General features: G+C 56.9%; 9 protein-coding genes across 9 annotated transcripts; 4 read left to right on the forward strand and 5 right to left on the reverse strand.

Annotated features, from left to right (window-relative positions):
• Positions 1 to 921: 921 nt before the first annotated feature.
• Positions 922 to 2,534, reverse strand: F5144DRAFT_559402 (uncharacterized protein). Its single transcript, XM_066788140.1, has 2 exons — positions 2,386 to 2,534; positions 922 to 2,322 (listed from the first exon to the last, which is right to left on the reverse strand). Exons 1-2 carry the CDS (start codon positions 2,505 to 2,507, stop codon positions 1,269 to 1,271), a joined length of 1,176 nt encoding a protein of 391 aa, XP_066645669.1. The 5' UTR covers positions 2,508 to 2,534; the 3' UTR covers positions 922 to 1,268.
• A 1,383-nt stretch (positions 2,535 to 3,917) lies between these two features.
• Positions 3,918 to 8,778, forward strand: F5144DRAFT_589660 (uncharacterized protein; the record flags this gene model as incomplete). Its single annotated transcript, XM_066790072.1, has 12 exons — positions 3,918 to 4,041; positions 4,102 to 4,134; positions 4,513 to 4,649; positions 4,841 to 5,089; positions 5,175 to 5,306; positions 5,928 to 6,011; positions 6,058 to 6,207; positions 6,253 to 6,389; positions 6,460 to 7,530; positions 7,601 to 7,678; positions 7,804 to 8,062; positions 8,116 to 8,778. The coding sequence occupies 12 exons, from the start codon at positions 3,918 to 3,920 to the stop codon at positions 8,776 to 8,778; spliced, it is 3,117 nt and encodes a 1,038-aa protein (XP_066645670.1).
• A 125-nt stretch (positions 8,779 to 8,903) lies between these two features.
• On the reverse strand, positions 8,904 to 10,825 carry F5144DRAFT_86161 (uncharacterized protein). The gene is made up of 3 exons (XM_066793490.1): positions 10,595 to 10,825; positions 9,163 to 10,494; positions 8,904 to 9,101 (listed from the first exon to the last, which is right to left on the reverse strand). Exons 1-3 carry the CDS (start codon positions 10,723 to 10,725, stop codon positions 9,029 to 9,031), a joined length of 1,536 nt encoding a protein of 511 aa, XP_066645671.1. The 5' UTR covers positions 10,726 to 10,825; the 3' UTR covers positions 8,904 to 9,028.
• A 930-nt stretch (positions 10,826 to 11,755) lies between these two features.
• Positions 11,756 to 12,530, forward strand: F5144DRAFT_86173 (uncharacterized protein). The gene is made up of 2 exons (XM_066793491.1): positions 11,756 to 12,046; positions 12,098 to 12,530. Exons 1-2 carry the CDS (start codon positions 11,796 to 11,798, stop codon positions 12,414 to 12,416), a joined length of 570 nt encoding a protein of 189 aa, XP_066645672.1. The 5' UTR covers positions 11,756 to 11,795; the 3' UTR covers positions 12,417 to 12,530.
• F5144DRAFT_86423 (uncharacterized protein) lies at positions 12,530 to 13,402 on the reverse strand. The gene is made up of 2 exons (XM_066793495.1): positions 13,220 to 13,402; positions 12,530 to 13,148 (listed from the first exon to the last, which is right to left on the reverse strand). Exon 2 carries the CDS (start codon positions 12,956 to 12,958, stop codon positions 12,644 to 12,646), a length of 315 nt encoding a protein of 104 aa, XP_066645673.1. The 5' UTR covers positions 12,959 to 13,148; positions 13,220 to 13,402; the 3' UTR covers positions 12,530 to 12,643.
• On the forward strand, positions 13,401 to 14,435 carry F5144DRAFT_504171 (uncharacterized protein). The gene is made up of 2 exons (XM_066786430.1): positions 13,401 to 14,107; positions 14,173 to 14,435. The coding sequence occupies exons 1-2, from the start codon at positions 13,785 to 13,787 to the stop codon at positions 14,357 to 14,359; spliced, it is 510 nt and encodes a 169-aa protein (XP_066645674.1). The 5' UTR covers positions 13,401 to 13,784; the 3' UTR covers positions 14,360 to 14,435.
• Positions 14,436 to 14,495: 60 nt separating this feature from the next.
• Positions 14,496 to 15,011, reverse strand: F5144DRAFT_484145 (PUA-like domain-containing protein; the record flags this gene model as incomplete). Its single annotated transcript, XM_066785424.1, has 1 exon — positions 14,496 to 15,011. One exon carries the CDS (start codon positions 15,009 to 15,011, stop codon positions 14,496 to 14,498), a length of 516 nt encoding a protein of 171 aa, XP_066645675.1.
• Positions 15,012 to 15,409: 398 nt separating this feature from the next.
• Positions 15,410 to 19,186, reverse strand: F5144DRAFT_86373 (uncharacterized protein). The gene has a single exon (XM_066793494.1). It carries the CDS (start codon positions 18,860 to 18,862, stop codon positions 15,662 to 15,664), a length of 3,201 nt encoding a protein of 1,066 aa, XP_066645676.1. The 5' UTR covers positions 18,863 to 19,186; the 3' UTR covers positions 15,410 to 15,661.
• Positions 19,187 to 19,791: 605 nt separating this feature from the next.
• Positions 19,792 to 22,601, forward strand: F5144DRAFT_86192 (uncharacterized protein). The gene is made up of 4 exons (XM_066793492.1): positions 19,792 to 20,025; positions 20,120 to 20,375; positions 20,460 to 21,114; positions 21,193 to 22,601. The coding sequence occupies exons 1-4, from the start codon at positions 19,973 to 19,975 to the stop codon at positions 22,284 to 22,286; spliced, it is 2,058 nt and encodes a 685-aa protein (XP_066645677.1). The 5' UTR covers positions 19,792 to 19,972; the 3' UTR covers positions 22,287 to 22,601.
• The last annotated feature ends 1,454 nt before the right edge of the window (positions 22,602 to 24,055 follow it).

Consider the following 24,055-nt stretch of genomic DNA (forward strand, 5'->3'; position numbering starts at 1 on the left):
GAGACGTGGGTACCACCGTTGGACTTATACCTAAACAAACGGCTTGCAGATTTCGAAAACCGACTCCAACAACCCGATCTGGACGACGGCCAAGGCGGCAAAAAGACGGCGGGGAGCGTTATCCTTACCGCCTGCCGCAAGATACAGCAGAGACTCAGCTCGAGGAGGGGCAATAGGGGCCGACCGCGAACCTTGAGACCTCAAGGGCCCACGGCGGTAGAGAGAGCCGCGGGCACGATCATGCGCTGGACGGGGGGAACCATAGACACGGACAAGGCAGTAGAAGAGGCCTGGAGAGCGAGGTGGTTAAAGGAACGGGACGGCAGAGCAATCACCAGGCCGGCGGACGACTTTGACCATCAGCGGGAGACGCTATTCCGGAACGAAACCCTAAGGAGGCATGACGGTCTCAGCAAGGCGAAAAGCTCACTGCTCATTCAAATCCGGACGGGAGCAATAGGCTTACGGGACTACTTGTTTACACGGGAAGTCCCGGAGGTTCTGACGCCTGCCTGCGAGTGTGGCGAGGGACGAGAGACTGCCGAACACCTGGTAGTGTGGTGTTTGGCCCCACCGTTGACTCGAAGATGGGAGAGAACTGGAATTCGGACACGACGGGACTTTTACTCAGTTCTACACGGTATCAATCCCACGACTGCACGGCTTGCGAGGAGGATCCTCGACTGGCTGATGGACTCGGGGAGGCTGCCGATGTACAGCTTGGCCAGGAGGCTCGAGCTGGAAACGGCGGCCTGAAGCGCCCCCGTTCGGAGGCCAGGAGGCCTCCTCTCTTTGTATACGTAGACTCACCAGAACGCATCGTTCCTTGATTGTTGGTAGGGGTTTTTCACCCGGCCCGGGAGGGCACGGTTTTCCTGTACACACTAAATAGCAGAGGGTCCGGCACGCCCTAGGGCATAGCGGAGTATGAATCATATATTATTACCTGAAATCCTTTTATGCTACTATCAAGAATCCCGATGCAGATACGCCGCCCACCAGCCAGTTAACAACCGTGGTATGATCCGAGAAAAGTGGATGTAGGCCATTCCTTGGCTGCGTATGTTGATTCTGAAACCGTTTGACAGGAGATTCCGAAGATCATAAGGCATAGAAGTATGGTAAATTCTTCCCAAACCCCTTAACCAGACGCCGACAAATAACCCGAATGCCCAGAATGCCCAGACAAATATCCCCCGAATACTCCATGAACGAAATAACCGCCATAAATGACAATAATGGAAATACGACTTTGTCGAGGGACTCACTCAGCGATGCGGCTTGTCGAGAATCTGCGCGCCGTCCAGTACTTTCCCCCGGTAGTCCTCAACGATGCCGGGCTGCTTGTAAGCAGCCTGGACGAGGAGCGGCGTCAGGGCGGCCATGACATTGTGGTTAAACTCAAGGTTTGTCAGGTTTTTGTCGGCCCAGTAGTGGCGGACAAACTGGCCGACGCAGCCGCTTCCGGCAACTTTGGGGTAGCCGTTGGCCTCGGTGCATGGGATGGTACGGATGTACTGCGGGTGGGAGTCGATACTGTAGCCGTCGAGGAAGTCGTAGCGAACGTGCGAGCTGAAGGCCGACTGCTCGTGAAACGGGCGTTTCTTCCAGACGGCGCAACCCGGGTACCGTGTCTCAGACGGGCATTCGGCCCAGTCCTTGAATAGACGTTGCGTCTTTTCACCGGCCTGCGCAATAATGAAACCCGAGTTGACGTTGACCCTGTGGCGGACATCATAATTCGGGTGGTCTAGAGGGTCCTCGGGCATGGCGACCAGGGCTTCAGGCCCGATCCTCCAGTAGTTCAGCAACCACTCTAGCGGTACTTGGGGTGTCGAAAACATGGCATCCGCGTCCATCATGACGACCACATCGTACTGCTTGAGCAACTCCTTGGTGAAGACAACCTTGGACCAGTGCGGGGCGCGGTCTGGGTATTTGGGAGCGCGGACGAATTTATACGAGTAGCCGTGAATCATGGCATACAGGTAGTGGCTCAGGAAACCGGCGGCCGGGCCCCTTAGATTGTTCCAGGCGGGGAGGCGGTAAGAAAAGACGTCGCCATGATCGGTGAACTCTCGGTTGTCGAGATCGAGGATGCAAACACGCTTCCCGAGCGGTTCGGTGTGGATCAGCTCGGCAGACGGCGGCAGCCGCTTCTTCTCGCCGTCGATTGTCGTGAAGACCGGAGCCGTGATCGGCACGACAAGGGGCGCCCATAGCGCGCGGATCACGTCGGGGAGGTTGTCCAGGGTCGGCGGCTCGTCCCCACACCTTTGATGGAAAGGACCCGCTGAAGGATCGTCGAATACTACTGTAGGCCTGGACCCATTGTAAGCAAACGAAGATTGTAGAAATTGATAACTGCGCCGTCTTCATCCTTACAGTGACGGCTTCGGAATTGAGCCATTGTAGATTCCAGCCGCGAGAACCAAGGTGACGACAAACGCTGGCGCGAAAAAGACGAGCCGGCGCCAGGCCTGTGGGAGATTCTGGAGGGGCATCATGCGAACGGTCAAGGATCGGAATGTTCCCGGTGAAGCGAGCCAACAGGAGGACGACCAGCGCTGGCGCGAATGCGGCGTGGTCTGGGCGGTGCAACCTCAGAAAAGCTTAAAGCGGGCGGGGATCGCGGAATTCGCTGGCGCGAGGTCGCGGGAAGAAACCACGCGACCAAAAGAAATCGAGTTTTGAATAGTCAGAATGAATTGCGATAGTTGAAGTCAAAAATGACTTCTCAATCTGGAAATAATTAAGGCGCACCGGCGACACTGCATTGGCACTGCCAGAGTTTCGGACAGTAGGTGTGTGGAAAGAACGAGCGACCACACGGGGAACTGTCACCTTGTCTGGAGTCTCGGGTCCGACGTGCCACATACTGTGGCCCACAGCAGAAACAGAACGAAAAAAACAAAAAAAAAAAACGATCAAGCCTACTATGGGTAATTCATCCGATGTAGATTTCCATCTCAAGTTCTGATCATGGAGCTAGTGCTGGCCAGCCACCCGGCACCAAAGCGCTCTGCTGTTGCCCACCAAAACCCTACGATGACACACACTACTTCGACATCAGGAAGGCGGCTTGCAATATCGCAGGGAAGAGCCAGCAGCTTGCGCGGCTGTGATCCCGGACCGTTTCACGGACCAGAGACTGTTTGAGTTACTGGCAGAATTACTGGGCGTCGTCCTACGGCCGAACAGTTTATGCGTGGTTGTAAAGTTGCACCAGAACTTGGCCTGCCGCGGGACTCGCGCTGCATGGATTGCGCCGTAAAGTTTAACGGATTTACTGCTGGGAAACTTTGCTGATATGATTCCACGGAGCTTTGATGGAATTTGAGATTTGAGTTGATGCTGGTTGGATAATTGACCAGGAAAGGGCCTGGGCTTGTCGAGCAAGGTATGACTTCACTTGACACTCCATCCCAGCTTGGAATCGGGTCGTCAGTGGCAGCGCACCTCGTCTGGGTAAGGCATATGCAGTCTTCGATTTTTTGGCGCCGGAGGGCGCGCATGCCTGAACATGCACAAGAGCGGGTGGTGACCACCTAGGGCTGCATGCAGCCGTGTCTCGCCCGGATACCTGAGGTGGTGTGGAATCCCTCATTCAGGGGCGCATATCCATCTGACCTTTGGTAAAACCCAAGATATCGAGAATGCATACCCAGGACCTCAATGTCATTGCTGCTTTTAAGCTGTCGATAAACATCTTTTCTCTCGCGGTCGAGGCCCCAAAAGACCGAATAATGGAGCATCGCTAAGCTTTAACAATGTTCGATCACCTGATATTGCGGCACAGCCGCCAACAGGATTCCCCATCTCATGCTGACGCCTGACGGCCTCGCTCGACTAAAACGAGTGGGTGCATTGCTCCGCTTTACTTCATCATTGCTATGCTAATTCTACCCGCAGCTGTCATGGACAAGTCGCCAATCGCCTACTCGCCGAAACGGCACGGCTTCGACAGGCCGTCTTCAACCACGCCGTTACTCGAGCTGGAGCCTCAGAATGGCGACGCGGAGATGGCCCGGCGCGTCAACCGTAAGCTGGATTGGGCCATCCTACCGTTGTTATCGCTGCTCTATCTGTTCAACGGGCTAGACAGGGGCAACATCGGAAATGCCCAGACACAAGGTGGGTGATGCCCCTGGCACGGCAGTGGCCCCGGCGGCTTTGATGTTGACAAGGTCAGGCTTCACTGACGACATCGGTGCGCTCCCCGAGGATTTTAATCTTGCTGTTTCGTGTTTCTTCGTTACCTTTGTTCTTTTCCAGCCACTATCGGCGGCAGTTGGGTGGTGGCTAGGCCCGCGGCACTGGATCTCCATCATGATGGTGCGTCCATATCGGGACCCTCGTCAAAGCTGAGCCGATGAAGACTTGGCGCATAGGCCTTTTCTGACGAGCCAACTAGATGTGCTGGGGCGCCGTCACCGTTGCCCAGGCCTTCATCTCCGGACGGAGTATGTGGAAACCTGGCTGGGAGAAGATGCCACCGCTAACTCTCCTTAGCGGCCTTGCTCACCACGCGTCTGCTCATGGGACTGTTTGAAGCCGGTTTCTACCCGACAGCGGTCATGTACTTGGCTTCATTCTATGCGCCCTTCGACCTTGCCGTGCGGATCGGGTTGTTCTTCGGTCAGTATGCGGTTGCCAGTGCGTTTTCGGGAGCACTCTGTAAGTCCTACTCTTGCCATCTTTGGCCGGACTAACGGGAGTAGCCTACGGTATCTTCCTAATTCCCCATTCCACACTGAGGAGTTGGCAGCTCCTCTTCATCTGCGAGGGCATTGCCACTTGCTGCCTGGCTCTGACCGCGTGGTTCTGGCTCCCGGTAAAGCCCGACACGGCGTGGTTCTTGACGCGGAAGGAACGGATCTTTGCGACACATCGAATGAGGCTCGTGGACCTAGGTCAGGGCGAATCGGGTACGCTCACCAGGAGAGACATCGTGGAGACAGCGAGGGACTGGAAGCTGTGGTTTGCGTTAGCCTTTAACATCTGCGTCAGCGTCCCTGCGAGTGCTTTCTCCGTGTTCCTTCCCTTGGTGGTGCAGGGGATGGGGTACCAGGCCGTCGAGGCCAACTTGGTAAGTCACCCGAAGCTGGTCCGGAGTTTGTCCCGTTGCCCGCGGTGTGGTGGTGCATGGGCGATCAACTAAGCACAGCCAACAGATGTCGGTCCCCCCAGCCGTGTGCGGCGCAATCGGCCTGTACCTCTTCGCATCGAGTTCGGATCGGCACAGGGAGCGGGGCTACCACATCACGGCTGCCATCGTCATCACCCTGGCCGGGCTCATCGGCGTGGTCACGGCACCCACCCATGCTGCCAAGTATGTGGGACTCTGCGTGTTCCTGTTCGGCAGCTATGTGCCGCCCCCGCTCACCGTGGCGTGGCTCAGCGGCAACACGCCCGCCCCGGGGAAGCGCGCTCTCGTCGTGGGCGTCAACGGCTGGGGGAACTTGGCGGGGGTTATCGGGTCGCAATTGTACCGGCCCGAGTACGCGCCCGGGTATCGCGTGCCGTTCTTTGTGACCCTGGGCTTTGTGGCGGCGGCATTGGCGGGGTTCTTGGCGTACCGGACCACGCTGCAGGCGGTCAATCGGCAAAGGGCGGGCATTCTGGCGTCGAAATCGGCCGAGGAAATCGAGATGGAGAGGAGCGGCGGTGTGCGGTATGCGGACAGAAAGTGGACATTCGTGTATGGCTTGTGACGGACGGACGGACGAACGAACGACGAGAGACCATTGCATTCTGCCCATCGAAAAGAGTAATAATAATAAGACCAAGTTGGTGACGCGTGGGTGCATGATCGCTCGAATGCTCGGTGAGGAAAGTCGCTGACAATCGAGCGGCGTGCATGCAGAAGGACCCCCACTCTGCTGCCTTTTGGTGGCCCCAAAACCCTGCGACTGGTTTGATAACAGGCTGTTCGCTCAGTGTGGTGGTGGTGGCAGCCTTGGCTCGATTGGTCAGGGCACCCCACCCAATCAGCAGCCATGAACTGGGCGGTTGGGGCCCCGGGCGCGAGCCGGGTGGCATGGGTGCAGGGTTCAGGATGAGGTGCCGGGCAGTGTTGTCCAGGCGGCCCCACCGCCTAACCTCATTTCCCCCCCGCCAGACACCCGACCTCGCCCCGTTCCCTCCTCCACCACGGGTACTGACACCGAAAGCTTAAACCCCATCTGCCGCGACATTGTGAAGTTGGTCGATCCGCTCGATTTTCCCTTCCCCCCGCGAACCCGATGACAGAACATGCCGAGGCCGCCGAATCCATCCGCGAACCTGGACCTCTCATCGGCCTCGGCGGCGTCGCCGTTGCATCGCCTGCCCGTCAATCCCCGCAGGAAGAAGGTCGCGCCCGACGAGAGGAAGCGCGTGGCCACGGCGTGAGTGAGCAATTTGTCCCCGTATTGCCGCCTGCCTGACTAACATTGTCCTACTTTCCCCGCTCTCTAGCTGCAATAGCTGCAATGTGCGCCGCATCAAGTGCAGCGGCGAGCGCCCGTGCCGCCAGTGCACGAGCGCCCAGCGTGACTGCTTGTACCCGGAGCCCGTCGAGAGGGTAACTATCCCCCGGGCCGAACTGGAGTCGCTCCGGCGCCGGTGCGCGTCGCTCGAGCGTCATTTGGCCACGACGGAGCGCGGTGACCGCCGCCGGGAAGCCCCGCAGCAGGTCGGCTCGCCCTCGGTCTCGTCCCGCACGGACACGGCCGACTCGCCGTCCCTCGATGGCGACACGCAGCACACCATTCGACCCAGCGGTATCGATGGCCGAATGCTGGCTGACCCTGCAGGCACCTCTCGCTATCTCGGTGAGACGTCTGGGGCAACCTTTCTTGACACGCTCAAGGAACTGATCGCCACGGCCACGCCCCTGGCGCAGGTACTCGACGGCGACCCTGGGGAGACCCTCGCCGGCACCGCATTTCTCGGCTCCGTCGGCCAGTATCAGACGCACGACTCACGCCCTATGGTGTTGCCCGCTAACGTCGACCCGCTCGCGCTCCCACCCGAGGAGGACATCATTCTCGCCATGAGGCAAGCCCGCTACTTTATCCAGGATGGCAACGGTGCTTTTCCCAGCGGCGGTATCATGTTTTGGCCGTTCGAGGATATCCAGAAAATCGTCTCGTTCGCTTCTCTCCCCGCGATTCAAGGGCCCGATGGCCTGAGGCGCCCCGGCCCGCACCATCGCCCCTTGGCCCTGTACCACACGACTTTTGCCATGGCCCGCATGCTGAATCTACGAGACCCCGGCTCCGCCGTTGATGGTCAGCTGGGCGAGGACTACTTTGCGAAGGCCCGCTCGCTCCAGGGCAACATTCTAGACCGCACCACATACACCATAACCGACATTGCCGTGCTGGCCCTCATGGCCCTGTATCTGATCGAAAATAACCGTCGAGATGCCGCCTACATGGCTCTTAGTAATGCCATGACTATTAGCGTGATGCACGGCCTCCACAAGGGAGGGTCAGGCAACGAGGTTGGAGTTCGGACCTTCTGGACTGTCTACGTTCTGGACAGGTAAGTTTGCATTGTAGAAACCACGGTAGAGTGTTTGTGTCGGAGCGTACGGGATGCTGACTCTCTTTAGGTGGCTGGGCTGTGTTATGGGCCGTCCGCCCACGACTCCGGACGACGCCATCACGCTTCCACTCCCGCACGAAAGCCCGTAAGCCTCCCTCCACTCATACATCCATTTCACGCCTCGCTAACCACTCGAAGCGGCCTTCCTTCCCCCGCCGGACTGCGCGCGCACGTGGAGCTGTGTAAGATTTCGGATTACATCGTTTACAGTAGCTACCGCGAAGCTGGGTTGCCGGATCTTCTAACCAAAGCGACCGTCCGCGTCGGCAAGGCACTGGAAATGCTTTGGAAGTGGCGGGATAATCTGCCCGAAGTACTCCGGCTCCCACTGGATCCCCTGACGCTCATACCTGCCGACCTGTTTACGCAGGCCGCTTCGTTTGGGCAAGGCCCTGCCAGTCTGTTGACCGGCGCAGCCAGCTTTGGACAGGACCGAGCGTGCTGGGCGTTGCACATGAGCTACAATCAAGTGAGCTGACAACATGTCCGAAGTGGTGGGGAATGCTTGCTAACTATTCGCAGTTGGTCATCCTTGCAGTGCGCCCGGCAATGCTGATGGCTGTGTGGAAGGCTGTTGCTAGTATTGTCTGCATCGACCAGCCCTTTGACATCGAGATCATGCAGTCGCAAATCGAACCGATCCGCGCCTGTAGCGACGCTGCCCGCCGAAATCTCCGGCTCGGTCGGCTCATGTGTCTACAGAGTCCGCGGCAGAAGCTCTTGTTGGGAGATCTTCACAATATCTTCAACGCTGCCATCGTGCTCACCATGCATCAGATGGTCTTTGTGAACCTCCGAACCCAGGATCTGGACGATGTCGGGTGGGCCAGTGAGGTGTTTGAGACGGAAGCCAAGACAGGCAACGAGTATGCTAAGGACTGTGCACGCGTCTTGCAGGACCTGAAGTACCTCGCCCAACAGCTGCGGAATCCGATCCACGACCCAGACACGAAACATGTCCTCATGTCGGGCGAAGGCGCGCTTCGCGACTTACTGCCCGAGGACGTGGCAGACATGATGGACGAGGGTACCGACAATGCAGCAGCTCCCAATGGGGACCGGGACTCGCCGAGAAACCAAGCAAACCGCGGCGGGCTGTACCAAGGAGTGGCCGACATCTACCAGACGCTGTCATGTTGGTGGAACGCGGACTATATGCAGTTTTACAATACCTTTCTTTCCTAGTTTGTCTGGCTCAGGGCGACGGTATTGGGGCGGTCTCGTTCAGTTGCGCAAGCTAGATACCATGATGCTTTCTTTGCTGTGCCGAACTCTTAGCGGCGGAAATGGAGCACTAAGTTTATTTTTGGGTGCTTTAAGAACGTCACTTCCCCCTCTACTCGTGACTGGATAGATCTCTCGTGTCACGATTTGAACCAGGTTACTTGGTTCCGTGCGAGACCACTGCACCCTCGGCCAGAATCGTTGTTTAAGCTCAGCAGCGCCTACAAGCTCCCGAAAAAGCGCCTCTCTTCGGCCTCGAGCCTTGCCGAGTATTCTGCAATCTGCTGTACCGTCCACTCGCCGTGTTCAGTGATGTACGTGTCGATCAGGCGTGCCGGCACCCACTCGAAAAAGATATTGCGGATTTCCATTTTGATGGTGCGGCTGGGGTCAGGCGACTCTGCACACCTAAGCGCGTTGCGAACTCCCGAACTGTTGTACTGTGATTGCCAGGCCTGGCACACCTCGGACGGGCCGTTGTCTTCGACGACGTGATCCTCCGACCGTCCAGGGAGCGCGGTCTTTCCAGACTCGGCTACCAAGACGACGCGGGCTGTCGGAGCGACGTATTTTGCACTCAGCACGGCCGGTAGAGAGCCCGTCTTATTGCTAACATCCCCAGACGCGGCGACTCGGTCGCCTCCAATTATGACCAAGTCGACGTCAGAGGCCGCGAGGGCAGCGGAGGCATCTGTGTAAAGTGTTATGCTATGTGTTCCAGTTGTTGGAGGGGCCGCCGCGAACAAGTCCTCGGCCAGTTTCCCAGCCAACGACACGCCCTCGTACAATGGGCGGGACTCGAGAATGCGGAGGTCGAGGGGAAAGCTGGACTCGAGAGCCACGCGTCGTAGGGCTTGCCGAATTGTCGAGCTTTCCGAGAGCGTCAGGATGCAAATTGGGTTGTGTGAGCCCCGCCTCGACCGGAAGGTGTCTTCAACGTATGCCGAGACGGCTCGTGAGATCAGGTCCACCGACTCCTTCCTTGCTGCAACCTGGGCGTCTAGTTCGCGAAGAGCGGCCCCCCGCAGCTGGTCTGTTTGTTGACCCTTTTCCAACACCCGCTCGATTCCCGACAGCACAGCCAACAAGGCGCTCATGATGGGCGCGCCCATGCTCTCCCTGCCATTCTTCCACAGATGCCAGGCCACAAACCGCACCGTCACCCACCATCCATCTGGTTCACGATCCCCTGCATTCATCTCCGCGATTACTCCTCTGAGCGTCTGAAGTGCCGCGTCCGCTAGTTGCCGAGCCCCGCTCTCATGGTCATGAGCCAGCGCGTCCAGCCCACGGGAAAGGACCGCGCCCGCCGCCGGTCCGAGATCCGTTTCAAACCACACGCGCCGCAGGCTCTCGTCCAGCCGAGGCACCCCGTTCAGGCCCCCTAGCCCATCGCCCCCGATGACGGACCCAGGGTCGTGCCAAGCCCACCCCTCGTGCTCCCAGTTGGTGCGGATGCGCTGCTCGTCCGCGGACGTCTTGAGACGGAACAGGAACGGGAAGATGGTCCACTCGCGACTGACCGAGGGGTCTTGGAAGGTGTACTCTTTGCCCTGGCGAAGGAGCGACAGTGAGTCAGTCGTGAGGGTGGTCTCCTCGGCGAGCTCACGCCAGGCTGCAGCAAGGGGGGACCTGTCGGCCCCGTCGACGCTGCCGGATATTGGGGCGAGATGATGGCTGTGTCTGGGTCAGTACCGACAGATATCGCGTGTTGATGCCAGCATGCTGAGTGAGGCGTTAAACGAAGCCTGGCTTCCATAGCCGTCCATCGGCTTACCGGTAGGTTGTCACCTTGTCGCTGCGTCGAAATAATGCAACCCGGGGCTGGCCGTCGTCGAGCTTCAAAATGAAACAAGAAACAACGGACCGCTTCTTCCATTCACCGGCGATGTTTGGCGGAGGCGTCATTGTTAACGATTAGAAGCGGATCTTCCATAAAATTCGACGGACAAGCTGCGATTGATGTTTGCTCGCTCAGACGCGGTTTGGGTGTTGGTCAACTGGCCCCGCGCTGTGCTCTGTTGGAGGGGCTAAATGCAGAAAAGATGGGACGCAGCTTCCATGCCAAGCCACCGGCACCAGTCATGACGGATGAAGATGGAAAGCGTCACTCTCTGTCAAGGCGGGGAGACCCGTTACCGTCGTTGTTGCTCTGTTCCCTCACATCGGTGCTTGTGAATGACGAATAGGTACTGAAACAAGGATTTTTGCAAACAATTTGAACAAGACGTACCACTCCTCCCTCTTCCGTTATGCTCAATGCGCTACGATGGTCGGATGAGTTGTTTTTGTAGTACAGAATCTGTATCAGTTCATCATCCGAGACTCGGCAATCAAGGTGCATTACTTACCTACTTACTGGGAAAGACTTCAAAGATCCGGCTACGGAAGTGGGTAAAGGACCCGGAGGTCGAGCTCAAGGACGAGGTGGGCGAGTTTTATTTTGAGGTATTGGCCTGGGCATGTCGCTGCCGTATATACCAGCAAGCAGCTAACGCACTAATACATCGAAGCGCTGGAAGACCCCGAGTAGCCCGACAACAACCTAAACAAGTGGCTAAGCACGAGGGATTGTCGAAGTCTCGCTATGCTGCTGGGCCTGTGCTGGCCGTGATCCCGGTCTATTTGTTCACTCAGGACTTCCGCTTGCTTATTCGTCCTCAGTCCTTTAGCTTAAGATGACTCTTGTTGACTGTCATTCCAAGCCGCCAACAATGTATATCTCTGTTTAGGCCTTCTGAGTATGGCTTTCTCCGCATTTTGTTTCCGGCTTTTTTGTTTTCTGGTTTTTTTTCTAAGAGGAATAAACTAATGGCTCCAACGCAAAGTCCCAATCATGAGTCCCGAACCGGACCTCCGCAAGATCCGCGGAAGAATGTGAGACATCTAATCTTGGCATGTATGCTTGTTCGTTCGGATTCACCGCCCGTCTGTCTCTCGTCAACCCACGCAAACCCATTCACCATCATCGAGGCACAATGCGGCTGCATCGCGCTCTAGCGCCCTTCTTGTTGGGCCATGCCACAGTGGCGGACGTGGCCCCACCGCTCAACATCACGGCGCTCTCTTCCCGCGGCGGATATTCAGTGCTCGAGTGCTGTCAGCTGTCCACTGTGGCGGTCGATTACATGTCAGCAGCCAACTATGCCATCGGCAACACCACCACGGCTACGTGGTCAAGAATAGAACCGCGTACAACCGCCGGCGAAGCTTGGGCACCACACGTCCAGTGAGATTTCTGTGTAGAAAGCAACGTAGAGGCTGAGCTGACACGGACTAGACTCTCGATTATTCTGAACGGGCTGATAAGAATCACGGCACCCTGTCCTCCCACACCTGGCCATCCCGATAATCATTCGAGAGAGGTTTCAGGTGGCTCGACGGGAGAGGGGCGCCCGGAGACGGAGGTGGCATACGTGATGCCCGGAACCTTGCGATCGTCGCTGCTCATCGCAGTGGACCTCAAGTCAGCCAGTACTATCGCGGGCCATTTCACTGAGTTCCTGGGTAATGAGCCCACGGTCCTTATCCAAATCCCTTTCGCAGGCAACGAGATCCCAGACCACACGGTTCTCCACAGCGGCCCCTGTCGGGAATGACAAGTGGGCGTGTCCCTTTGCAAATGCACAACTGGGTCCGTTCGTCTGGTGATTATTTGATACGTATACAAACAGCATGATTGCTCCAATACTCGCGAAGACCATTGTGTTGCTGGGAGATATCAATGACAAAAAACCGAGACCAACCCAACCCCCCGTACCCTGAAAACCATCCCGCTTAAAAACTCACTGAGCAGCCACCTGGTTTCTTGGCCCCTTACAAACAGTCACGAAAGCCCGTACTTCCCGCCCTCCTTATGTACCGGTTTGGCCATGGCCTCCCCGTAGTCAGCCAGCTCGTCTCCTGAGCCGGCGCGAGACCTGTACTTATCGGAAGCGCTGCCGAGGTCGTTTCGCTCTACGCGGCTGGAATGCTGAGCTTCTGCTGGGGCTCGTGGGGGCGAGACTTGCGGCTGGTTGTTCTCAGCTGAGGCACGGTCGGGGTAAGGTCCCCTCGTATGGGGGTCGTATGTCTCGACGGTTGCTTGTTCGCGCCGTTTGGGGATGATGGCGTCCTTGATGGCTTCGAGAATATCCGACATGGTGGATCGAGGTAATCGGTTTGGTTTGCTAGGGGTATGATATGTTTTGTGTGTTACCTTTTCCCGCGAGGAGGCGACTACATTCTTGGTGGTTTATCGCCTGCAAGACGTCAGGTTGGAACACATGCGGCGTTGTGATGTCATGGCCGCTTAGAGCTGGCACTGGTCCCCTTGATCGGCCCCTTCCCCACTTCCCCGAGTCTTCAACACGTCGATAGAAAATGCCAAGGGAAGTCAGCGAGGGCAGGTGATGTCACACACCTTTCACGTGTCCCGAAGGTCAAAGAGGCCTCGTATGTATGAAAGGGGGATTCTGCCCTACCAGCACATCTCCGAATCCGCCTGAATGTGTGCCTCGTATAATCAGACGACCAGTAACGAGTTCCCAGTGGGCCAGTTACTGTGCCACGATAAATACTCCCCGTGGCCCCCAAAGGTGGATCAAGGGAGTGGGCTGTGAACCGCGTTAACTAGCTCCCTCGGTTGAATGCCAGTCCGTCTTTCGCCAATGGTAGACACACACTACGCCTGCCAAGGGAAACACAAGGCCCAAGGAGTCGATTCGGGGTTACACTAGGCTTTCGAATGACATGTAAACGGCAATGACGGCCCAAATCGAGGGACAAAGGAAGGCAGATCCCCTGTAAATAGAAAAGGTAAGCCGTGAGGCTGTTTCCCTGAAATGTACCTAAATAAGTGATCGGGCCACGGGTCTATATTGGACCATCGCTATTGCCTCCTATTTATTGTGAAGAAGCGCTTGGACGAATCTCTGACGACCTACACACATCACATCGCACTTCTTAACATCCCAACAAACGTCAATATGCAAAAGGACGAACCACAACCCCAACCGGCCCCGGCTACCCAAGACATCGAGGCCGCGCCCCCGGCATACGCGCCGAGGACGGCCGACGAACCCGCAAACCCCAACCAAGCCCCCAACCAACAACCGGCGCCCGTAAAGGATATGCCGACGGATCTGAACGCAGAGCAACCGCAATCCCCGGCACCGATGGAGGCGCAACAGCCAGTCCTCGGTGTGATTCCCATACACCAACTTGGTGATCAGCCGCAGTGGATCGACTGCCCTTTTTGCCACCAGCGGACTATGACCAGAGTCGCCACGGAGGGCACATCAATGCAAATGTAAGTTCCCCGTCACGGTTATGACTTGCTCTTGACGGATTCGCTGACGTGTTCTCCCGAAACAGTGTTGCCGGTGTCCTCTGTTGCCTTCTCTGTGTCTGCCTGGCCTGCGTCCCCTGCATGGCCCACTGGTTCGAGGAGACCAACTACTTTTGCTCGAAATGCCACAACAAAGTTGCCACACGGCCTGAGAGCGGCCCGATCGTCGTCCACGGGCCCGTTGCCGCCGTGCCGTCTAAGCACGCGGCATGACCTGGCGAGCCTGGCTGGGGAGGGTTAAATTACATCATCAGGGATGGATTAGTTGTCTGGAGGTTGGGACTAAACATAATATTTCTGTTTCGTGTTGCTCGAATTACATACACATAGGATACCCAATGTTGAAGACTCATTGCTGGTTTTGACCAGCGCCCACATCCTCCACCGGCCCGTCGTCCTCTCCGAGCCCTTCCGCCGAATAAATCACTTCGAACCGCTCGCACAGCACGATGCTGTCTTCACCGAAGGCCTCGCCGCCTTCCTGCTCACGATAGAAAGCGACATGGCCCATCCGGTACGCTTCGTAGTCCCCCTCGGCCTCAGCGAGCGCAAAATCTTCCTCGACGTCCCGAAACAAGCACTGCACGAGTGACGTGGTCCGCATCAGCGCCCGTGGCCGCCCCGCGCCGTCGAGGATGACCGACAGGTCGCCGACGCCCCAGTACAGCGGCTCCGGCACGGGCCAGGACGTGGTCGCCGACTTCTTGCCCTGTATGGCGAGGTGGAGCCGCTCGTCGGCGAGTGTGGGGGACGACCCGCCGAAGTGGAAGATGTCTTTGGGTGTGGGGAGTGCACGGCCTAGGGCGGCTGAGGCGCGTGCCATGAATGCGACGATGTCGGGGCGGGAGGGGTCGATAGACGACATTGTTTGTGGTAGGAGGCCGAAGATGTGGTGACTTGCTCCTAGGTTTAGTGATTTGATGTTGGCCAGACCGTCTTGGCTGGGAAAAGGATAACGTTGTGGATGGATGGAACAAGCGATATGGTGATTAGCTGCGTACTTATGGATCATATTGGTGTAGCACCACGCTAATTTGGCGCGGTTCGGCGAGACGGATTTGGTTTCGGCAAGCCCCTATGAAGCCGAGTCACACCGTTCTCAATGCCAATGGAACCCCGCCTCACCTGTTGTTGTGGTTAGAAACACCCAGATAATCCCGGGGCAAGCTCTGGTCTATTTCTTTATTGTCTTTCTTTTTCGGTTGCTTTTATTCTGTTTTGTTTTTATCTTTTCATTCATTTATTTTCAATATTTGGATCTTCTTTTCTTCCCTTCTTTCTTCGACTCAGGTGTCATTGCCTTTGACCTCTTGGCACATATGATCAACTTAAATGGGGAAGACCACAATCGCTCGTTTTGAAGAGTAAGACTAGGCACAATGATGGATTGAAAGGCGTTCAAATAGAAGTAAGCACTACACTCAAGACCGGCTGAGAGGTCATATTAGTACGTCCCGTACAATCTCAATATGTCCCCCCAGCCTTGTCAGACTCCGTTTCCCACTCCACCGGCATTTACTCCACATGGTGATGTCCCTGGTGGCCTTGTTGCGAGCCAGAACCATCAGGTGTCCGTGGTGGATGTGGTTGGGGCGGACCTTGTCTGACGGCCAAACCCGCGTCGCTGCCGCCCTGGAGAGCCATTGCGGGATATTGTTGGGCATGGGGGGGTGAATGCACCGCCGGCGGGGGCCCTTGTACCCCGGCTTGCTGCACAGACTGTGGCCAGACTGGCATCGAAGCGCCAGGGCTGGTTCCGTACATCTGTGTTGGATAGGCATAACTGCTGCCATACGGTTGCTGCCCTGGAACTGGCATGGACGGTTGCGGTGCGGGTTGGACGTAGTACGAGGGAGACGGCGACACCGGGGGCTGGGTGTAATGACGGGAGGGCGTTGGCGTCTGGGGCGCGGCTCCGAGGTGGTTGAGCGACGGGCGGGATAGTCCGGGATTGCGCGAGGGCCGGCGGTTCCGCCCCGTCTCCGGGTCCTCATCTGGCGATGGCCGGTCCTCCCGAGTGCGCGCGCGCTCCGAGTCTAGGGCCCCGCGGGCTCGGGCCATGTATTTGTCAAAGGCTGTGATGCTTTTTGCAACGCCCTGGAAATGCCGCTCCGTCAACACCGTGACGGATGGCCTGCCGTCACTGGCATTGTTATCAACATCGCCGCGCGCCAATGCTGCCGCGCTGATGAAGGCGTTGCGGATCTGCCTTCCATTCCACCGCCCTAGCTCATCGTACTCGTGCTCCTTCCAGTGCTTCTCGGCAAACTCCAAAATACCAGTCTTATCTGGTTGGAGATACGGCTGAGAAGAGTCAGGCTGTACTTTCTCGCGTTGCATCTCGATGTACTCGAGCCTCTTGATGTTCATCCGGAACACCTTTTCGGTCTGTGCCTGGCTCAAGGTCTGGTAAAGAAGCGCGCTGTGGACACGAGATTTGATGGCCTCGTCGAGCTGACCGGGCCGATTCGTGGTGAGAAAGAGCACGCCGTTGTAATACTCCATGACCCGGAGGAAGACTTCGAATGGATATATCAGCTCGGAATTGCACAGAATATCAACGAAGGGCACCAGCAACTTACCCGACACGACGGCGTTCCTTTTGAGATCACTCTTCTCCCGTTCTTCAAGAAATACGTCGGCTTCGTCAAGGAGGAGGATGCAGTCCCAAACATTAGCGAGATGGAATATCTCAGTCAGAGAAGATTCAACTGCGTCGGGCGTCGAGCCCAGGTCTCCGGATGTAATGGCGAACAGCGGCCTTCGGTATTTCTGGGCCACTGCCTCAACTGTAGCCGTCTTTCCAACCCCCGGAGGCCCATGGAGAAGAAACACGAGGTTATTGCCTTTCCCCGGGATAGGGTCCTGACTCGCAATCTCCCCTTTCTTACGCGCCTCTTTTGTGTTGAAGTGGTCCGTTAGGAGGCAGTGAATGATGTGTTTGTTGGTCGGATCGATTTCAAGAAAGTCGAAAGGATCGAAGTCCGCTTCACGCTTGATCTTAACCTTGTCCACATCCAAAAACAGAAAGCGGCGCTCATGGAGCCCGTAGCCGAGAAGGCGCCGTGGAAGCAGAACAAGATCGTCTTTAGGAGGCTTGTCAACACCGTTCTGCCCATAAGGGTGTTTTTTCCCAAAGTCTTTGCCCTCAAGGAAGTCGATGTCATCATCAGACACGGTGATGTTGATCCACTCAGATAGGAGCTTGGATCGAGAGGCGTCAGACCACAACAGGATGGGGAACTTATCGCGGGTCGTGAGGACGTCGCTCGACCATGTTTCTGGCGCCAGGCCGTAACTGTACTTCCACGCCGGATGGGCGTTGAAGGCTTCTTGGAAATCGATAATGACATCGCCATCGGTAAACTCAGGAGATGTCACGGGCCGGCCCTTGTTGTTGTTCATGTACTTCCACCCCAACGGTTCATTTTGAAGCGTCCACGCCTTATACGAGACATGGCGCTGCTCGATACACTGCGTGAACCTTTCGCCCCACTCCATGCTTTTCTCGATCAAGGCTTCGTGGTCCGGGGCGAACCGTATGGGGAAAACATTCAGAGTCCGAATGTCTTTCTCGCCGTCGAAGTGGTCCATTGTCACGCTGATCGACACAGGTTTGTACGCGGTGCCGTCGTAATCGACAAAGTACAGCCTTGTCTTGGCCTCCCAGTCGGACGAGCCGTTTCCAATCATAGGAAGTTCCAGGTCACCTTCGTGTGGCCAAAAGATCTCGAGCCTCCATATCGTTTGGTAGATTGCGCTCTCCGGATACGCTTCCGTGTGACCTCGGTTCCTCAGCATCTTTTGCAGAGTATTCCGTGGTAGGTAGATAAGATCCCCGGGTTTGAATAGATACCACAGGTCCTCATATCGGATACGCTTTGGGTTGGAGTGGTTGGCGTCGGCAAACTGATCGACAAGCGGCATGAGATGCTCGTCAACGAACGAGACGTAACACTGGAGATGATCTAAGGCATCCTCCTCGCTAGTGTCGGTTCCTTCCCCTTCTGGCGAGGCAGCCTTGAGTGCCGCGAGCTTTTGTTTGATCTGTGGGTGGAAGTGAATGAGGTGCCCAAAGGGCCGCATGAAGGTATGCGGCTCAGTTCCCCAATTGTACCCCGTGACCTCGGCGAGGGTTTTCAGTACCATAGGGGATTGAATTCGAACAGCTTGTAGCCAGGTGCCGCTGGAGAGGCCACCGTCGAACCGCCTGCTTTTGTATTCCATGGCATTCTGTCCTTCGTAACCCTTGACCTTGGCCAGACGTCGCCTCCCCACCTCCTTAGCCATTTCGAGGCCAAGCTCCGTTCCGGCTTCGAGGTATTCGATCGCATAACCGGCCTCTTCGGGCGAGAATCGGTTGACAAACTGCTCAAAAGTGCATCTTCTTGCCTGCGCGACTATTGGCACATCTGGGGGCGGCTGTAAACCCGCTGCGGCATCTGGCTCCCCTCTGCGGCCTGCTTCCCCTTGTGGTGGTAGGGGGCCGGGCTGTTGTAAACTTGCTGCGGCATCTAGCCCCCCTCTGCCACCTCCTTCCCTCTGTGGGGGTAGGGGGGTTGGTGGCTGCGGGGCTTGCGGTGTCTGTGGAGTTTCCCCCTCCGAATGATCGGTATCGGACGGTTCGCTGCCTTCCCTGTCTTCGTAGTTAAAGACCTCTACCATGGGTGGCGCTACTTCGTCTACTGCGGTTCCTTCGACGGCGGGTGGCGACATATTGTTGTCGAGATTCCCTCAGAAATAGCGGGCTGGCAGATGCTTGTGGCGATATGGTATTGAGACCCGTAGCTTAAGACCCTCTGGTTAAAAAAGCCTAACACGGGAAGAAAACAAAGTAGGAAGTTAAGAAATCAGAAAGAACTAAAGTAAACGAAGCGAAAAGTTAAAGAAACAAAGTAAAAGAGATTGTAACCCAGTTTCTTTGGGCTTCCGGGTGCCTTTCGTTTCTTGATGTTCTGACAGTCGAGGGTTCGGTCGATATCTACACTTCAACTTCGGCTTTTTGTGCCCATGAGGTGCCAAATACGAATTCGCTTCCGTTGGGGCTCACACAGCAGGGACCATCGTTATGTAGCGTGCTTTATACAAGGCGGCGCGACTTCGAATTTTAGCTAAAATGCCTTGTCCGGGCTTGCTAAGAATGTCCTCGCCCGCATCGTGACCGTTTCAACCGCCCCATCTCCCCTCTGCCCCTCTTTTCGAGACGAGGCTCTGGCCCCTCTCCAGGCCATTCCGAGGAAGGATTGAAGGCCAGTTGAGGCGTCCAGCCGCGAGCCAATAAGGCAGCGTCGGGGTCGCACCAGGGGAGGGGGTGTCCTGCTGCAGGTGTCTGGCACAACCGCAAGTTCTGCATCCTTCTGCCAATCATGCAACCCCACATCGCGGCCGCAGTCTCAGCTCCGTCCCGGTCAATGGCCCGAGAGAGCAAAGATGGGAGGCAACTGGTCCCCTGCACGGTGGACATCCCTTTTCGAGCGGTTCCCGTTGCGCACCCCGCTGGGGAAATCGGTTGGGGTTGATTTGGCGTCCCAGCAGCCGCAGCGGCGTAGGCGAGGGCGGTGCTTGACAAGAGGCGAAGCAATAGCGGCGTAAGGGCCGGGTTCTACACTCTGCAACGCAACCGCCCGTCGGCTGCCCCATGTCGCCGCCAATCTGGGGTTAAATCCGTGAAGCACCAACCATCCGCCCAGCCGCAAGATCGCGAGCCCCGCCGCGACGCTGGGGTGTTATCGTCCTCATTCCCCGTGAAATTCCACCGGCTCTGCCCTCGTTTGAAGCGAACGGCGTGAGGACGCATCAAACGACGATAGTGCTGTTTACCAGGAAATGGACACAAAGCAGGAACCTTCCAACAATTCCGAGCTCAGCCCCCACCCCCAGTACGTTCCCGCCCCGGTTCGCCTTGTGGTCGTGGTATTATAACACGGCCGATTTGGCCCCCATCGCGGTCGCGCACTAACACAGCGTGTCTAGATCCCTTATTGAGGTGTTACACGACGTTGAACTCGTCGATCGCAGCCTTCCGAACCGCTCCTCTTGCTGGCAGGATGTCATCGACGCCATCGAGTCAGCCACGGCGCAGGACAACGCCAAGGCAGAAAGGTCCTCGGTGCGGGCCAGGTTGAGAAAGTCAGGGCCGGAGCTTGCTGTTCTCGAGTCTTTAGCGGGCATGATACCGGACCAAGATGGCCTCTGCGTCCTTCGTGGCGGCTTGACGACTTTGTGCAGGGTGAGTGCCAGTTCCCGTGTGCCCCCTCTTCCCGTGATCGAGGTCTCCCCCTTAGGTTTTGAGCTGACCCAATGCGGTTCACAGATGGTGTCCTTGCGGTTAGAGACCCGCGCAAAGATCCTCCGAGCATTTGAGGGGATCCCTGAGACATTCCTCGATGCCGTTCAAGCCGGAATGCGGTTTCCCGGTGCTACAGACCTGGTGCATGCGGTCAGGCAGCTGTATCATACCTTGGTAGAGAATGTCGCGATACTGATCGGCATCTTGTTGCGCAGCCACCCTCACAAGAATCGAGGCAAGTTCCAGGCATCCTTGATATTGGTGGACCTGGGCCTAATACTTGGTGCAGTCATGCGGCTGTGGAAACAACGCCCGGGAAAAGAAGCCGAGGTGGTGGACAACTGCCTCGTTCAGGTTTCGCGGGCGGCGGAGCGAGTCGACCGGTGCTCAAGGGCAGCAACAGAACGGACGGTCGGCCAGATACATGTTGCGCAACATAGCATCCTCGCAAGCAACGTTGCCATCGACGCCGAGGTCAAAGCAGTCAAGTCAGGCGTCGACGGTATTCAGGCTGCGATAGTTGACGGAATGACGCGGCTCGAATTGCGCCTTTCCGGGACTGACCAAGAAAAGAACCTCCAGACGGCGACAGAGAAGATGCTCGAAGCGGCGGAGTTGCTAAGGGGACTTCGGGATGGCGATGGTGGCTGGTACCACCAACCGTATCTGAGTCTCTATGGTAAGTGCTGGCTGCTCCTCGGGAAAATGATAGTGTGGGTGCCGGCTGGGGATCGACTAACTCGACTCGTATGGGCAGCTCCAGCGCAGCTTACATTGCCGTGGCTCCGAATAGCAGACACAACAGTTCCGCGGGTTTTGCCAGTTATACCCTCGAACCAGACCGAGGTCACATTATATGAACAACCCGTATCGCCGCCAGGGGCATCCTTAGTGAGCCTTGGAGAACTGCTGAAGACGCTCGACCTGCCGGAAGATGCCGCGGCCGAAAGCTTGGCTGGCGTGACGCGGCGAAGCTACCATCTCAAAGTGGATGTTGGTACCCGAAGCAACCGCCTTATGGAAATGAAGCGGTTCAAAGAGTGGCTCGAAGCCCCGGCGTGGGTGTCGGACTTGATCCTGGTTGATGGCCATTGCGGCAATGTTGCGGCGGACAAGGTCACGCCCATGTCGGCAATCTGTGCATCCCTCGCAAGAACCGTGATGGACCCCGAAAGGAATGGCGACAGGGACCGCCCTGTTCCCATAGTCATCCATCACTTCTGTGGTCAGCACCTCGGACGACCCAACCCCCTGAACGGACCAAGCGGGCTTATCCGCAACCTAGTCCACCAACTGCTGGTGCAAAGCCATGACGTAGAAGGTCATTTGGCAGCGCCAGTGCCCTCTCTGGATTTCATCGATGAGCAGCTCCTCGCCGGTATCGATTATGGTGGCATCCCTAGCCTTTGTCGTCTCTTTTCCGAGCTCTTTGTCCGGATCGACCCTTCCAGGCCCGTCTTTTGCATAATCGATGGTGTCTCCGAGCTTGAGACTACCTTGTATGGATGGCAGGAAGATACCGTGACAATCGTCGATGCCTTGCTGGCTTTGGTCGAGGACTTGCGCCCTGGTCCTGCTCTGAGGGTGTTGCTTACCAGCCCACAACGAAGTGCGACGCTGGCCGAGTCGGTGGTCACATCGGACAGGCACGTGTCGCTGCCGGCGGCGCACACGCTAGGCAAGCGGTCTTATGCATCCCTGTTTGAGAGGGATGTCGATGACTTGCTAATGGCGAGCGGAGACGACATTCCGTCGACAGAAACCATGGGTATAAGTCCGGCAGCTCCCAGAGCTCAGGCTGCTCACGTTTGGTCGGTGGGCATGCAAGCTAACTCGGGAATTCGATCATGACCCGGGATTAGATGTTTTTATTTATCAGGTATTCATCGGTCGTGGTGATATCAAGCCCCGTGCCGAAGCCGCAGACAACTCGGAAGGTCAGTTTGGCGGGGTTGAGGTTTTGTGGGGATGGCATGGCGTTTATCCTGGGACAGCATTACCAGCGTAATCTTTCCGTTCTTATTTTTATGCCCCAGATTATGGGGTTCACGATACCAGGTAGTTATTCTAGTCCCTCCTATAATTAGGGGTTCACTGTTGTGTCGGTTTGTGCGTACCTATCGCTGTGGTGTTTGGCAGAACTTTTTTCCGTTCAAGTTGCAGTGGTCGGCGGTGGTGGGAGGAACTCGATGTCTTAGCAGAAGGTGCATTGCCCCACTTGCCGAATCCATGCTCGCTGAACACCGCCTTCGCTCGATGCCTCCCTTCCTTCCCGTCTTCCCCAAAACCACAATACAACTTGGGATCAACTCCGACGGTCTTCAGCGGTTTTACCTCGATCTGGCGATGAATCATTCGTTGTATTTTCACCGAAATAGCGCCTGCAAGGCCAACGCAGCGACTCCCCTGTGCATGGGCGCAGTTCGGTGTAACTGACTGACTGCGACGCACATTTGAAGCACGACGCCGTCAACCACACGCATGCGACTGCGTTTTGGCACCCGTGACTGCATCATTGGATTCCGTCACCTCCAACATGCGCTCTCTCGAGCCCTTACGATTGTCCTTCGCATAATGCGATGTCACCGACTCTGGCATGCGGCCCCAGACGAGTACCGATGCGATCCCGGCGACACGAGTCGACCAACAACAAACATAGCGTTTCCATTCCGCAGCGGAGGGATGCCAGCTGATTCGGAAGGATCCTCGGCCACATCAATCAAGACACACGGTTGGCAATGAAGTCAATCCAGCGACCCGGCTCGGCATCGCTGGATTAGGCAGCTCGAGCTGGCGTCGGATGGTGCGGATCAGTCCGGACCGTTGCATGGCCCCGACGTCTGTTGCTTCTTGGGATGCTGGCAAGGCAGGAGGTCCGGCTGGCATCGAGCCTAAACGAACCCAAAGCCTGGCGATTGACAACCAATTTGGCCGGTAGAAACTGCGACTAGTATCATAAGCGGCAGCGAGATGGAGCACGACCTTGGGTCTCCGGCCCTCCGCAATGATCGTGGACCGACGAGAAACGGACGCCCAAGTTGTTCTCCACTCCCCCGATTGATCGATCCCTTGCGAAGGAGAGTGAAGAACGAGTCATATGTGGGCCGTGCTCGTTCGTTGCACGATCGGCAGATGGAGCAGTCTCCTAAACCAGCGCAACGAGAGCAACCCTTTTGAGACAAACGCAACGGTAGATCGGTTCACGGCGGCCTGGTAATTGGGGGGTTTCCAGGTGACTCACATACACAGGAATGGTCGTCCTTCCGGATCGCGTTAAAACGCCCTTCATGTCTGTCCTCCAGTCAACGCCAGTCCTGACGATTTAAAATCCTGTGTCATCCCCAGCCTTGCTGACGACGCCTGCTCCGACACCGCGATGCCTGATGCTTGATGCCCTTCTGCCCCGCCGCGTGGCGGCCCTTCCTCATGACGAAAACGCGAGTGTCAGTCCGAGCGGTGACGACAACTTCACTCAGGGGGTTAGATCGCCTCTCTGACTGGTGCTGATTGGGCAATTGGCCCCGTTGCTGGCGGCTCTGGCGTCCCACCCGCCATCCGGCGAACCAAATGAAGCTGTAGCACCTGCTAAATCTGGACCGTGACCGCTGGGTCCGTCCCGG

The sequence above is a fragment of the Chaetomium tenue genome (assembly GCF_020726465.1).
Source record: "Chaetomium tenue strain MPI-SDFR-AT-0079 chromosome Unknown F5144scaffold_2, whole genome shotgun sequence".
Classification (NCBI taxonomy): domain Eukaryota; kingdom Fungi; phylum Ascomycota; class Sordariomycetes; order Sordariales; family Chaetomiaceae; genus Chaetomium; species Chaetomium tenue.

Coding starts and splice junctions, on each gene's coding strand:
- F5144DRAFT_559402 (XM_066788140.1), bottom strand. CDS start 2,507: ATGATGCCCCTCCAGAATCTCCCACAGGCCTGGCGCCGGCTCGTCTTT. Junction 2,323..2,385: donor TCAATTCCGAAGCCGTCACT/GTAAGGATGAAG, acceptor CAATGGGTCCAG/GCCTACAGTAGTATTCGACG.
- F5144DRAFT_86161 (XM_066793490.1), bottom strand. CDS start 10,725: ATGACGCCTCCGCCAAACATCGCCGGTGAATGGAAGAAGCGGTCCGTT. Junction 10,495..10,594: donor GACAAGGTGACAACCTACCG/GTAAGCCGATGG, acceptor ACCCAGACACAG/CCATCATCTCGCCCCAATAT. Junction 9,102..9,162: donor ATCCGCAATATCTTTTTCGA/GTGGGTGCCGGC, acceptor TGGACGGTACAG/CAGATTGCAGAATACTCGGC.
- F5144DRAFT_86173 (XM_066793491.1), top strand. CDS start 11,796: ATGCGGCTGCATCGCGCTCTAGCGCCCTTCTTGTTGGGCCATGCCACA. Junction 12,047..12,097: donor GCTTGGGCACCACACGTCCA/GTGAGATTTCTG, acceptor GACACGGACTAG/ACTCTCGATTATTCTGAACG.
- F5144DRAFT_86423 (XM_066793495.1), bottom strand. CDS start 12,958: ATGTCGGATATTCTCGAAGCCATCAAGGACGCCATCATCCCCAAACGG.
- F5144DRAFT_504171 (XM_066786430.1), top strand. CDS start 13,785: ATGCAAAAGGACGAACCACAACCCCAACCGGCCCCGGCTACCCAAGAC. Junction 14,108..14,172: donor GAGGGCACATCAATGCAAAT/GTAAGTTCCCCG, acceptor CTCCCGAAACAG/TGTTGCCGGTGTCCTCTGTT.
- F5144DRAFT_86373 (XM_066793494.1), bottom strand. CDS start 18,862: ATGTCGCCACCCGCCGTCGAAGGAACCGCAGTAGACGAAGTAGCGCCA.
- F5144DRAFT_86192 (XM_066793492.1), top strand. CDS start 19,973: ATGGACACAAAGCAGGAACCTTCCAACAATTCCGAGCTCAGCCCCCAC. Junction 20,026..20,119: donor GAGCTCAGCCCCCACCCCCA/GTACGTTCCCGC, acceptor CAGCGTGTCTAG/ATCCCTTATTGAGGTGTTAC. Junction 21,115..21,192: donor ACCGTATCTGAGTCTCTATG/GTAAGTGCTGGC, acceptor TCGTATGGGCAG/CTCCAGCGCAGCTTACATTG.